The sequence below is a fragment of the Salvia hispanica genome, unplaced genomic scaffold (genome assembly GCF_023119035.1).
Source record: "Salvia hispanica cultivar TCC Black 2014 unplaced genomic scaffold, UniMelb_Shisp_WGS_1.0 HiC_scaffold_331, whole genome shotgun sequence".
Classification (NCBI taxonomy): domain Eukaryota; kingdom Viridiplantae; phylum Streptophyta; class Magnoliopsida; order Lamiales; family Lamiaceae; genus Salvia; species Salvia hispanica.
This window is the reverse complement of record NW_025952060.1, coordinates 27847-40940: the sequence shown is the minus strand read 5'-3', so window position 1 is coordinate 40940 and position 13094 is coordinate 27847. Positions and strand designations below refer to the sequence as shown.

Here is a 13094-nt window from a genome sequence, read left to right as displayed (position 1 = left end):
ATATCACCGAGACTGCAAGTGCGCATTGCATAAGGAGAAAGGCAAATGCTCCCACTCTGCTTCAAAACAGGGGAATGTTTCATTTCTAAAAAGAGAACAAGTTCGGAAAAAATGTTCAATTTCCGTATCACATACTAGACCTCGTGTCTCTGGTAATTCAACCATATGCTCTAGGTAAATAGGCTGACTAGGTATGGAATTGCACCACAACATAATTTTTCTTAATATAATTTTTATCAAATTTTATACTATTTATTTTCAATTTTAATTGTATGTAAAATTAAAATATATAACTAAAATGACATTAATAAAATACTTAAAATTACCTTAATTAAATATGGCATAGTAAATTACTTAAAAATCACATCAAATATGTACCAAAAATTAAATAATTTAAATTCATGTATATATTTTTTGGAAAGAGAATAAAATAGCATTGGTTAAAGGTGTTGAAATGGATTGATACCAAGGAGTCTAACTAACATATGGTTACACCTTACAATTAACTTAGGAAGTAATTTGTTTTCAATTTAATAAAAAAATGATAAAAACAAGAATACTTTTTTGTTATTTCAAGGATATATTTATCTGTTTTCTCTCTTTTGCAGAGTTGGGATCGTTACCAAATTAGTCATATGGTGCATGAAACAAGGAAAGGAAATACGTGCTTGGATGGAGTAGAAATAAGTGTTGCATGGATGCATGCAACACGTGAAACGCATGAAATGATATCACCATATGCGCGTGGAGCTTATAGATACGATTGTTATTTGAGTTGTTATTTTCCATACATGAAGCTATATAAGCTGATCACTATTGTATTTCGTGGGATTGTCAATGAATTAATGCAATTATATCTCCATCTTCTTCCCTCTCTTCTCCGTCTAGTATTTCTCTACATATAGGTGCGATCTCGGTCACCGTTCGGGCCACCAGAGACCCCGGTCTTGTACCATCATAGTCTCAAGATAGAAACATTGAAAAAAAAAAAACCTTGATGTAAGTTATATGGTTGGGCGGGAAAATAATAGTACAATTGAAGCAATGTTAGAAGAAGTGTTGGCACTTAATGAGAAAAGAAATTAGGAGTGTCTAGCATTAAGGCCTAATGAATGGAATTTCTTGGAATGTTAGGTGCGCAAAATGTTGTCTTCTATGAAAGTAGATTATGGCGACTGATTCTTAGTAAATAGAAATAAGTATCTTGGAATTTGATGTGATAGATGGAAAATAGATTTTTAAAGAATAGTTGGGAAGAGGAATAATTTTGGTATTCTATGTTATGTTAATAGTGCCTAAATTTGTTATAAACAATCTAAGTATCATTGATTTTACTATGTTTTTACTTGATTCTTGGTGCATGGGCGCACTGCTAGTTCATAACAAGAGACGCTGCACTAAATTATTAATTGTTCTTGCCTAATCCAAATTTTAATGCATGCATTTGGTTGCTACCTTATAACATTTCATTTTACAGTCCACCACCAACTTTTTGATTTATTAACGGATCAATTGACATTCTTTCCAGAATAAAAGCTTATAACAAGTTGGACAAAATTTAGACTTGGATGTATGTGGATGCTCATTTTCATGTTTTAAACTTTATACAACAATGTATGATGTATTCTTCTCTTGTATGCTTTTATTTGTAAATCAAGATTCCAATAATGACCAATACACTAAAACCATAGTTGTATTGATAAATGCCTATGATTTAACTGAATTGGTAGTGGATATCAGATTCAAACTGAAATAGTTACCAAAGATAATATATTTACTTATCCACAATAATAATAAATGCTAAAGTTTTGATACATGTAATTGATTTCTGGAAAATATATATGGATTCAGACACAGAACAAATGTTATCTTTCACAATTTCACAACTTCAGAATTCATTGAGAAATCTTTGAGTACTATAAGGAATTTAACCAATATGCAGCATTGTAAAAATGAGTGACATTTTATAGAATAATGAAGAAGAATTTACAGCGGACCTCTTATGTTATGACCAACTATTTCAAGTTAGTCTTAACTCTTTGGAGGAGGATGGCCTAACAAACTCATCATAAAAGAAAAAAAAAAACTATTCTTTTAGCTACGATCCTTTTAGATTTCAATGCAATGAAACATAATTGTAGGTTGAGCCCTCAATGATGCTTTCCGTAGTCCTACTTGATGAACTATGTACAGAAAGGGAGCATTTGATGCTAAATTGTCGTTTAGGAAATGAAACATTACTCTGTTTTGAAGCAGAGTGAGAGCATTTTCCTTTCTCCTTATGCAATGCACACTTGCAGTCTCGATGATATGGTCTTCCTTCGAACACACACCGGGCCATCATCCCTGCTGCTGCACTTGACATCTTTTTTCTCTTTCTCGTGTGTGTGTGTGTGTGTTGATTTGTTTATGTGTATATTAGTGCGTGCAAGTGATGATTTGTTTACAAGTTTTCATGTTTGTTGAAGGTTTATATTATAGAGCACAGAAGATTACGGTATGCTGATTAAAACTATGGTGGCGAGTTTAGATTTTGAAGAGAATAATTTGATTAAGTCATGCTGCGTTATATTCAAGAAATAGTTTTTCGAATATGGAATATAACACTAAGTACTTACTATTATATTAACTATGAGAATATGGCCATTGGCTGAATATGGCAGTTTTGATTCTTTTGTGCGCAACTAAGTATTCATTTTCGAATTTGTTTTCTTTGCATTCTGAGATGATTATATTTCTCTTGTACCAAACTGTTACGAACACTACCAACCCAATGACGGAGGACGTCGACATACCGACGCCGGAGGAGGAGGTGAATGAGAACAGGCGCGAGGATGAGCCGGCGACAATACCAGTGGAGGAGGAGCCGGTGGGGAGACATCTCCGGCCATGGAACCAGCCGAAGCCGCTGGACCGTCTCCAAGATTATACCTCCAAGTAGGAAGGGGTCAGCGAGGATAGTTAGTTTTTTATTATTATTTAATTTAGTTTAACTTATGCATTTTTTATTGTTTTTGTTTTTGCTGAACGTATTTATTAATTGAGCATTTTATAAGCTCCGTCGGGTTTTCTTTGTTGGTTCTTTCCCGATGTAGGTTTAGGTCGAACCAACCCTAGGGTCCTTGGAGGTTACAAATAGGGCTTTCATTAATTCCGTTTCTCAATTAATGAAGAATTATTTGCCCAAGCTACTTGCGTAATACAACAACCTAATTTTAACTGCCGATGGAGGAATCCTCCGCGCTAGTCGAGAGAAAGAACCGCCGACCCTCGGAGTAGGGCGGCGGAATTGTCTGTGTTTCGTACGTTAACTATACAGGGGACGCAGTTCTCGGTGGACCTTCATATCCTCGACATTCATGGGCCGGATATAATTTTGGGGATGGCGTGGTTGGAGTCATTTGGGAAAATAAACGCTGATTTTGTGGGCAAGACGCTGGAGTTTGTGCAGGGCGACAAGCAGGTTATATTGCGAGGGAGTATACCGAATCCTAGACAGATCTCTCTTCATTCGTTGGCCATGATCGTGTCTTATTCACGGGCGTATGAATTTTATGAACTGATCCCACTGGAGACCGAGCCATTTGCAGGATCGCTGTTGTCCGTGGAAGCCGAGTTGTCGGCTGATGTGGCTGACCCAATCCGCCGTGTGTTGCTGCAGCACCAACAAGTTTTCAAGCTTCCAACCGGGATGCCTCCGCAATGGCCGTTCGACCACCACATTCACCTCTTGCAAAACTCAAAACCAGTGAAACGTACGGCCGTATCAGTTATCCGTACTTCCAGAAAGTTTTGAGAATCGAGCGCCAGATGTACAGGAGATGCTAGAGCAGTAGTATTAAGTTCAGAGAAGGTCATAGCCCATTCTCTTCACCCGTCCTGTTGATTCGATAAAAGGACGTGACTTTCCGTTTTTGTATTGTTTTTGTATTGATTATAGAGCCCTCAATTCGGCGACGGTACCAGACCATTTTTCGATTCCCACAGCGGATGAACTGTTCGATAAGCTGGGCAAAGCGGTATTTCACTAAATTGGACTTGCGCTCAGGTTATCACCAGATCAGAATGCACGAAGGAGACATATTCAAGACGACTTTTCGGACACATGACGAACACTTTGAGTTTTTAGTGATGCCTTTCGGGCTAACGAACGCCCCATCCACGTTCCAAGCAGCAATGGATAGCATTTTTCAGCCGCTTCTCCGAAAATTGTCATTGTTTTTTTTTATGACATCTTAGTATACAGTCCAACGATGGACTCTCATTGTGCCCACTTGGAAGAGGTGCAATCCTTGCTGCAGAGTCACATGTTTTTTGTAAAGCTCTCTAAATGCACGTTCGGCAGCACGACTGTGGAGTACCTCGGTCATTTGATTTCTTCCGGTTTATTAAGGGCTGATCCGACCAAGATTGAGGCCATGACCGCCTGGCCCCTGCCTAAAACTGTGAAGCAACTGCGTGGGTTTTTGGGGTTGACAGGGTACTATCGCAGATTTGTGGCTAATTGCGCAGTGATAGGAGCACCACTGACCGATTTATTGAAGAAGGATTCTTTCAATTGGACCGCCTCAGCCGATGAGGCTTTCTCCATCTTGAAGACAGCAATGACAACGGCGCCGATATTGAGTTTACCTGACTTCAACAAGCCTTTTTGTGTAGAGACAGATGCGTCGGATGTAGGTATTGGTGCGGTGTTGATTGAGGATGCCCACCCAATCGCTTTTTTCAGCCGAAAGCTAGGCCCGAGGCGTCGCGTAGCCTCGACTTACCATAAAGAACATTATGCTATTGTAGATGCAGTGCAAAAATGGAGGCAATATCTTCTGGGAAGGGAGTTCGTGATTCGTAGCGACCAAAAGAGTTTAAAGGAGCTGCTACAACAAGTGGTACAAACACCGGACCAGCACTTCTATGTTCGTAAGTTGATGGGGTATAAATTTCGCATAGAGTATAAGAACGGGATAACAAACAAAGTTGTTGATGCCTTATCCCGAAGGGAGGAACCCGGCGCCCAGCCTTTGGCGGCCGCAGCCGATGCTGACGAGGGGGAAATAGCGGGGGCAGGGGCTGCCGGCGTGGCTCTTGCGGCTGTGGCCCGTCCGGTTCCTCGGATGCTGGAGTTACTTTGTGAGGAGACTGTTGTGAGGCCCGAGTTGCAGGCGCTGGTCAAAAAAATTAGAGCTGGCGAGGCTCCACCACAATTTGCTTTCTCTGACGGGCTGATTTATTTTAATCGACGGGTTCTTGTCAGTGAGTCATCACCAATGAAGACCCTCTTGCTCGAGGTACACCACTCATCGCCGATGGCAGGTCATCCGGGCCATGACAGAACGTTTAGGCTTCTGGCAAATCGTAAGGATGTTCGCAAGTTGGTTCTTTGTTGGTTCTTTCCCGATGTAGATTTAGGTCGAACCAACCCTAGGGTCCTTCGAGGTTATAAATAGGACTTTCATTAATTCCGTTTCCCAATTAATGAAGAATTATTTGCCTAAGTTACTTGCGTAATACAACAACCCTAATTTTAATTGCCGACGGAGGAATCCTCCGCGCCAGTCGAGAGAGAAAACGCCGACCCTCGGAGTAGGGCGCCAGAATTGTATGTTTCGTACGTGACCAAACGAGTGTTCTTCGTTAAGGGAAGGAGTCCCTTAACACAAACTAAGTATTCTATTATTCAAATATTCGAAATTCTCAGTTTTATGATTTTAATAATAGCAGCCTGATCAGTAATAGATTAGGAGTACTAATTTAGAGATTAGTGTCGGGGTTTTTTTGTGATTGAAAAGAAGAAAACATTGGTGATCTGAGTGAGGGGCTAACAATTTTTTGACATCCCAACTGACCCTCCTCTAGTAAGACTAAGTGAGTAACAGAAATTTGTGTGTGTGGCAAATTATATAACTGAATTTTAACTTCTTACCATATTAACTAATTGGAGTAAAAAATTTAGCTCCTCGTACTTAATTGCATCGAAATGTTCTTCACCATACCTAATTTGAGATGTATATAGACAAACAAGATTAGACTATAGAATATTGTTTGAAAATTTCAAGAGAGGTTTGGTTTGGTGTGCAGTAACTCTATAAAAACTTAGTTTTTTTTCTTTGACCTTTATAACAAGTCTTTAACGTTATTTACTAGAAACATGTGGATTCCTTCAGAATAAAATCAAGACAAATTCCCATGCGAGAGAAAATTAAATCATTATAATTTATTTGATATGTTAATTTGAAAAGATTCCACTACAAAGTCTATTGCTAAAGTACACCACATTTTTCACTATTTCTTTCTTACTTGTTCATCTCTTAACAAAAATCGCAATACTAATTATGAAAGTATACAATCAAAGTTTTTTTTTTTTTTTTTTTTTCCCATTTATCCCACTTTCTATGAGTTCGACTTGACCTTTAATTAGGATCAACTTCACCACACAATTCTCCCTTTCTAAAGCTTTGTCATTCATAATGCTTGTTGCATCAATGGTTACATTTTTGTAATTTCTTTTAGCTTTTTATGTGTACTAAACTTGTAAGATTGCAAGGATGTGATTTAAATGTAATTCTTATTAACATCTCAGAAGGAAACTGTAATTTACCCATATATGTGACAGATTATTCATAAATTAAGTTTACTGTTGCATACTTGCATGGTCTAAAGTCTAAACTATTACGAAGAAGAAAAGATCAAAATTAAGTTTTCAGTAAAGCATGATGTAGAGAGAAAGGAAGTATTTTTTGATGTTGTGTTTACTCGTAGCTAGTTGACTTATCATACACACTGGATGATTGAGAAAAGAGAGGGAGAATATGATCAATTATACTGTTAACTTACGGATGAATTTACAGTTAAAGGAATCAATGCTGTCTAATCTACTTATTTACCTCGAGTAGGGTTAAATTTACTACATTTTTATTCTGCTCTACAGAAACTAAATTCAAGTCGATAAACTATGAACAAGTCAAGATTGCGAAGTGATTACAGAGTCAGAGTGTGATATGGAAATGGAACACTTGCTCCCCAATTCTCTCTTTGGAAATGCTACATTACTCTGTTTTGAAGCAGAGTGGGAGCATTTCCCTTCTCCTATGCAATGCGCACTTGCAGTCGCGATGGTATGGTCTTCGCTCGATGTCCGTGTCACACATTGACAGGCTTCCTTCAAACACACAGCGAAGCATCATCTCTGCTGCTGCACTCGACATCTCTTTTATCTTCTCTTGTTTCGTAGTTTCAAGTGTGTCTGTAGTGATATGTGAAAGTGTTTGACTGTTTGTTGAAAATGTTGCATGTTTCTTCATGGGTTTATATAGTGCAATGGTGGAACTAAGTTGGTAGAATTAGAATATTTTTTGTAAAGTTCAAGAGAGGTTTGGTACGAGTTATTATTCTGTACACTTTTCACAAGAAGAAATGTAGATTCCTAGAACTTGGCCTTTGAATAAACACCTAACAGACAAGACAAAATTGATCTTAGAGTAATTAAAAGCATTAGGTTTTGTTTAACCATTTGAGGACTCTATGATGTACTACTTAGTAAAGAACAAGGGGAAAGAATAATACTCCAGTACATAACTAATCACAATTCACAATCTTGTTATTTGATATATGTCGAATATATGTGGACTATTATTGCTTGGGCCTGATTTAATTTGTGTCTGGGCCTTTATCCATTCTTTGGACTTGACCCAGAAGCCCAGCTGCTTCTCCCTCTCACACCAGATGCTGCCACGTGTCTCTTCACTTGGATTGGGCTCTTCAGCCGTTGGATTAAGGGTTTGTGATGTGTGTTTGTTTATGTGTGAGACTAGCCGGTTTCTGTTCTCTCATTATTCGATACACTCTCTCTCTCTACTCTCTGAGACTCTCAACCTTCTCTCTACTCTCCGATTGCCTTTCCGGTTGATTTCTAGAGATGATTCACCATTCTTGTGTGAATACTTGATCCCTGAGTCGTGTGGAAGGCAACTGCTTCGGTTGCTTGTAAGTGTGAGAACTAGGGTTTCTGTTCTGAGGTGGTTCCAGTGACCTAATCCGATGTGAAGGGGCGGTTCGGTGAAGGTTGTGACGGTGTGAGCGTAGACTCCAGTCGTTTCATCGTTGCTCCCTTGGATTTGGTTCTAGTTGAATAGATCTGGGCTATGTGGCGGGCTCTGAGCCATATTATGTGATCTATTCAGTTGTCTCTTTGTTATACTTTGTTGATTGTTGTTTAGATCCGCAAGGATCTGTATTGTTATACTAACAATCTTCTTGAGTGTGTAGGTGTATCAAGATGTCAAGATTACTCAAGAACCCTAGCTAGAACTAGTTACTGTAATTGTAATAGTTGTGAGGGATTCTCCTTTGTAATCTGTTGTACATATCAGCGTGGGTGAGAGTTTGGCTGAGCTCTCTTGTACAAGAACAAAGAGGTCTTGGTAATTAGTGAATCCGACCCTAATCTGATCCCTACAATATAGAAAAGGTATTTCCAAATTTGCATAACATAAATAGCAGTTGGGAAAGTTTTAACTAATGAGATGTTTATACAGATTTCTCACAGATAAAATGTGTAAAGCAAATATGCACCTAGTGTATGTTAGTTGAGAAATTCAATTGATATTTTTCCTCTTCCTAGTTCATAAGTTATGCTTCTTTAGTTACAATTATGGAGGCATAGAGATTCTGCAGAATAATTTTGATGAAATTTATGTTTCATCTATTAAGTTGAGAAACTACATACGTGGCAGTTGAGAAAGTATCTCAAGAAATGACAAAAAGTCCATTGTTTCCTTGTTTCCATCAGTTTGAGGCATCTTTCTATGTAATAATTCTGCTTTGAGATTCTAACCAAATCTTAAATCCTCTATTTTCACAAATGCGATGATTTAAAAGTTAGAGAAAGAATCTAGGAGAAGTAATAATTATTTACACATCTATCAATTTAATGGTAGCGATATACTGTAAAGGTTTGTCTTCTTCGTCTGTTATACTATGTACACAGGGATAAATTCAAGAGAATCAAATTTTACTGCATAAGACAAATTAATGACCTTGATGCAGCAAGCCCCTTCTTGTTGTTGTTAAACAATAATATGCATATTTTGCTAAAAAAAGAGAAATATTATGTAGGATTTATTTGTTGCTTTAGACAAGGGAAGTGTGCATGTATTCAAGTAAATAAGTAAAATCCTACTTTTATGTGTTTCTACAAAATAGAATTAATACTGCTCCAGCCTTCCTTCTAATTTTACATTACACAATATTTGTGCATTATAATCAAAGGATGTAACACTAGTCTTAATACTCTTTTCTTGTATTTTGTCTCACATATATCACATTATTCTCTTAGCTTGCATTAATTTTCTTTGCTTCTAAACCCAATCTCGTAGAGAGAAAAAGAGAGCAGAGAGACAACTGATAAACACATATACCCACGAATAACAAGTAAAAACTCAAACAAATCAAAGAAATCCATTGCATTCGAGGTATTCAAGCCAAAAATGTCTCCAACAAGAGTTAAACTAAGAGCGGTGTTGAATGCAAGGTAAAACAAGTGTCAAAACTTTAGAAAGCATAAAACAAAGCAAGTAAAAGATTATTTGGCTCTCAGAAACTGAATAAATTTCTGAAACTACGGTGGCAAATTGGTTGAAACGGACGATGGACTTTCTTCATGCAGGTGGCCAGAAACTTCAAGCGAAAGCTAACTAACTAAAGCTCTGAAGGTAGCTAATCTCCAAGTGGTCTAAATGTGGACGTGTGTCTCATTCTATTTATAGGGCGGCCTGTGCCAACCCCTAGGGTTGCTCCTTCTCTAGTTCACGATTCTGCCCCTTCTAGATAGATGATCATATGCAGCAATTCACTCCATCTTGTGCTCAAGCTCTATGGCATGCATCCTGATCAGTACACCTCATCATCCTCTGCTGCTCTGTACAGCGCCAACTGCGACGCTGTCCTCGGAATCTCCGCCGACGCGGAGGCGGGGGAGGAGGACGGAGACAGCGAGGACTGGCCGATCAGCGAGAACGATCCTTCACTCCAGGAGCGGCGGATCGGGTAGGAGACCTTGTCGTATCTGGAGCGGTGGGGGCAGTGGCCGGCGGAGTTGTGGAGAGCGCAGCCACAGTTGCGGTGGTAGGGGCGCCGCTGGATCCCGGTGTCCGCGGCGGTAATGCAGCCTTCGAGAAGGCTCCGGAAGAAGCCATCGCCGGCAGCTCCAGTAGACATGGCTTACTAATTGATGCAGATATTTTTCTTCGTTTTGGGTTTGGGGAATGGAATTCAATTGATTTTTGAATTTGTTGGATTGTACAGAGTTATTTGCAAAGTGAGTGAGTATTTTATACGTGACATGTGGAGGGAATACTCTAAGGGGCCCAACAAGAGCATTTAATATTTCAATTACTTTGCTCTAATAAAATAGACTACAATTAAAATGTGGTCACGCGTTTACGTAAATTAAATCATGTTTTATTTACTGTTTCAATTACTTTGCCCTAAAATAGACTACGATTTAAATGTGGTCACGCGTTTATGTAAAATAAATTATGTTTTATTTACTGTACCCAACATTTCATTTCACGAAGATTAAGAAAAGAGCGTTTTAATATCCAGTGGATAAAGAAAAAAATAATAATAAAGTAAAAGTGATAATGAAAAAGTAATATAAAAAATATTTTTTTTACTAAAAATTAAAAATGATTCAACTATATTGAAATAATTTAAAAATAATACTAAAAGACTATCTTGGTACAAAGGGAGTACATCAATTCTTTCAAGTTGCTTCCTCTGTCCCACAAAAAATGTCACACTTTCATTTTTAGTTTATCACACAAAAGATGTCACATTTCTCTTTTTGGAAAAATTCTCTCTCACATGAATATAAAAATTATATTTTCTCTCTCAATTTAACACATAAAACAAAATCTCCTAAAATCTCGTGCCGTAAGTGTGACATCTTTTGTGGGACGGAGGGAGTATAATAGTTCATTTAATTTTATTAATTAGTCGTTTTTTATACTCCATCCGTCCCGGATAATTCGGGTCACTTTGACCGGACACGGGTTTTAAGAGCATCCGCAGCGGTGATGGGTGTTGTGCTCGTCCGTCCGTGCCGCTGAGCACCACCTCGTCCGTCCGCTGATGGGAGTTGTCTGTCGGTGCCAGCGGCACGACGCTGCTCCCAGCTAAGAGCAAGTCGTGCCGGCGGGCAGCCCACTGGCATGCCTTTATTGCTAACGGCATAGCCGTTGGCTTATTTTTTTTTTTAAAATGCGAAATTAATTAAAAAAAAAATGTTTTTAAATAAAAAAAATATTTTCCTACTTCCCAAAAAATATATCCGTTTTCTCACCACTTTTAATTTATTTTTCAATTTTATTCCCAATATTCACATTTTCATCTATAAATACCCTCACTCAACACAAAAAAATCACATTCTCATCTATTCTATCATCATCTACATTCTCATCTTTAATTTGTAGGATTTTAATTATGTATTATTTTATTTTCTAGGATTTTAATTATGTATTTTTATTTTTTAGTATTTTAATTATGTAATTTTTATTTTTTAGTATTTTAATTATGTAATTTTTATTTTTTAATGTATTTTTATAATGTAGAAATGTTTTTAATAATTGGAATATTTAGATTGAATAATAGAATGGTGGGACCCTTGAGCTTGTCCTTACGTGCTCTTAGCTAAGGACAGGGAGTAAAAGTGGGTCCGGGCCCACTTCGTGCTCTTAGCTAAGAGCACGGATGGGGATCTCTAAGAATAGTAATGAAAAGTGGGTTGAAAAAATTAGTGGAATGTGGTCGATAGGAATTAACGTGAGGTTAATTCCTATGGAAAGAAAATACGAAGAGAGGAAAACAACGTGACTTTGTAGAGATTTGGAGAGATTGGCGGTTTCTCCAAGAGGAGAACCGATGGAGAGAACGAGATTAATAATTTAATTCTTCATTCTGCTTGATAATAATAAAAGACTCCACACATATTTATAATATGAGTGGTACAAAAAGATCTCCTAAACTAGGGAAGTAAATCAAAAGCAAATCAAATCCTAATCACTAGGGAAAGTAAATAAAATCTTATCAACTAAATAATACTAAAACATAAATAAACTAAATAAATATATGGAAACAATATCAACTCCTTCCGGAATAAAATAGAATATCAGTCCCTATCGGGTCCTACCTTTATATATTAGTTTTATAATAAAATGTGAGTATGAATGAATTAGTGGAATAGGGGTCCACTACCAAAAATTGTAAAAGTGAAGTGGGACAAATCATGTGGACGGACCAAAATGAAAAATTGGGACGAATTATCGGGATGGAGGAGTATTACAACGAGGCGAGTAGACCTCCCAAGGTTTACCGAACGGTTAAAATCGAAACCGTAATCATCGGTTACGGTTCCGAACCAAAACGTGAGAATTTATCTCGAACCAAAAACCCTCAATTTTTGACCCGTGGTTTGAACTTGGTTTGGTTCGGTTCAAAAAATTTCGAACCGAAACCGTGCCGAACTGCGAAAACCGTGAAATCAAGTTGGAACCGCAAAAACCTGCGGTTCGAAACCGTAAAAACCGTTTGGAATTCTTTACACCCTTATACACCTCCCTAATAAAATGGAGCCCATAATCCACTCACATTAATTCTTACTTTATCAATTTTTTCTCCATTTCTCTTATTTTACCAAATTTGGCATTAAAACTCGTGCGTTTCAAATGTCCTTATTTTTAAGAAATGGATGGAGTATAGAAACTTTGTATAACTAGAATTAACTAAGAACTTTACATGACACACTTCATGAAGTGCACGGGTACTCAACGTAATTTGATTCTAATTAAAATTTACCACTCCTATATTTTATTCCTGTCAAAAATATATTTTGAGTAAAATTAATTATTGGTTTATTAATACTATATTTAATTGCGGACCACCGAAAAAAAAAAAAAAAATGTTAGTTGCGTGGATTAAATTAGTACTTCAATTAAAAGAAGAAAAAAACGAGTCATTTACTATAGCCCAAGTGTCGATTGTAGGGCTGGGGAAAAATACCGAAATAACGAAAAACCGGTCTTGTCGTACGAAAAAATACG

General features: G+C 37.5%; 1 protein-coding gene across 1 annotated transcript; it reads right to left on the bottom strand.

Annotated features, from left to right (window-relative positions):
- Positions 1 to 9483: 9483 nt before the first annotated feature.
- On the bottom strand, positions 9484 to 10314 carry LOC125198953. The gene has a single exon (XM_048097164.1). The coding sequence runs from the start codon at positions 10210 to 10212 to the stop codon at positions 9886 to 9888; it is 327 nt and encodes a 108-aa protein (XP_047953121.1). The 5' UTR covers positions 10213 to 10314; the 3' UTR covers positions 9484 to 9885.
- Between the last annotated feature and the right edge of the window lie 2780 nt (positions 10315 to 13094).

Bases quoted from the DNA above. Each gene is read 5' to 3' on its own strand.
- LOC125198953 (XM_048097164.1), bottom strand. From the start codon at position 10,212: ATGTCTACTGGAGCTGCCGGCGATGGCTTCTTCCGGAGCCTTCTCGAA.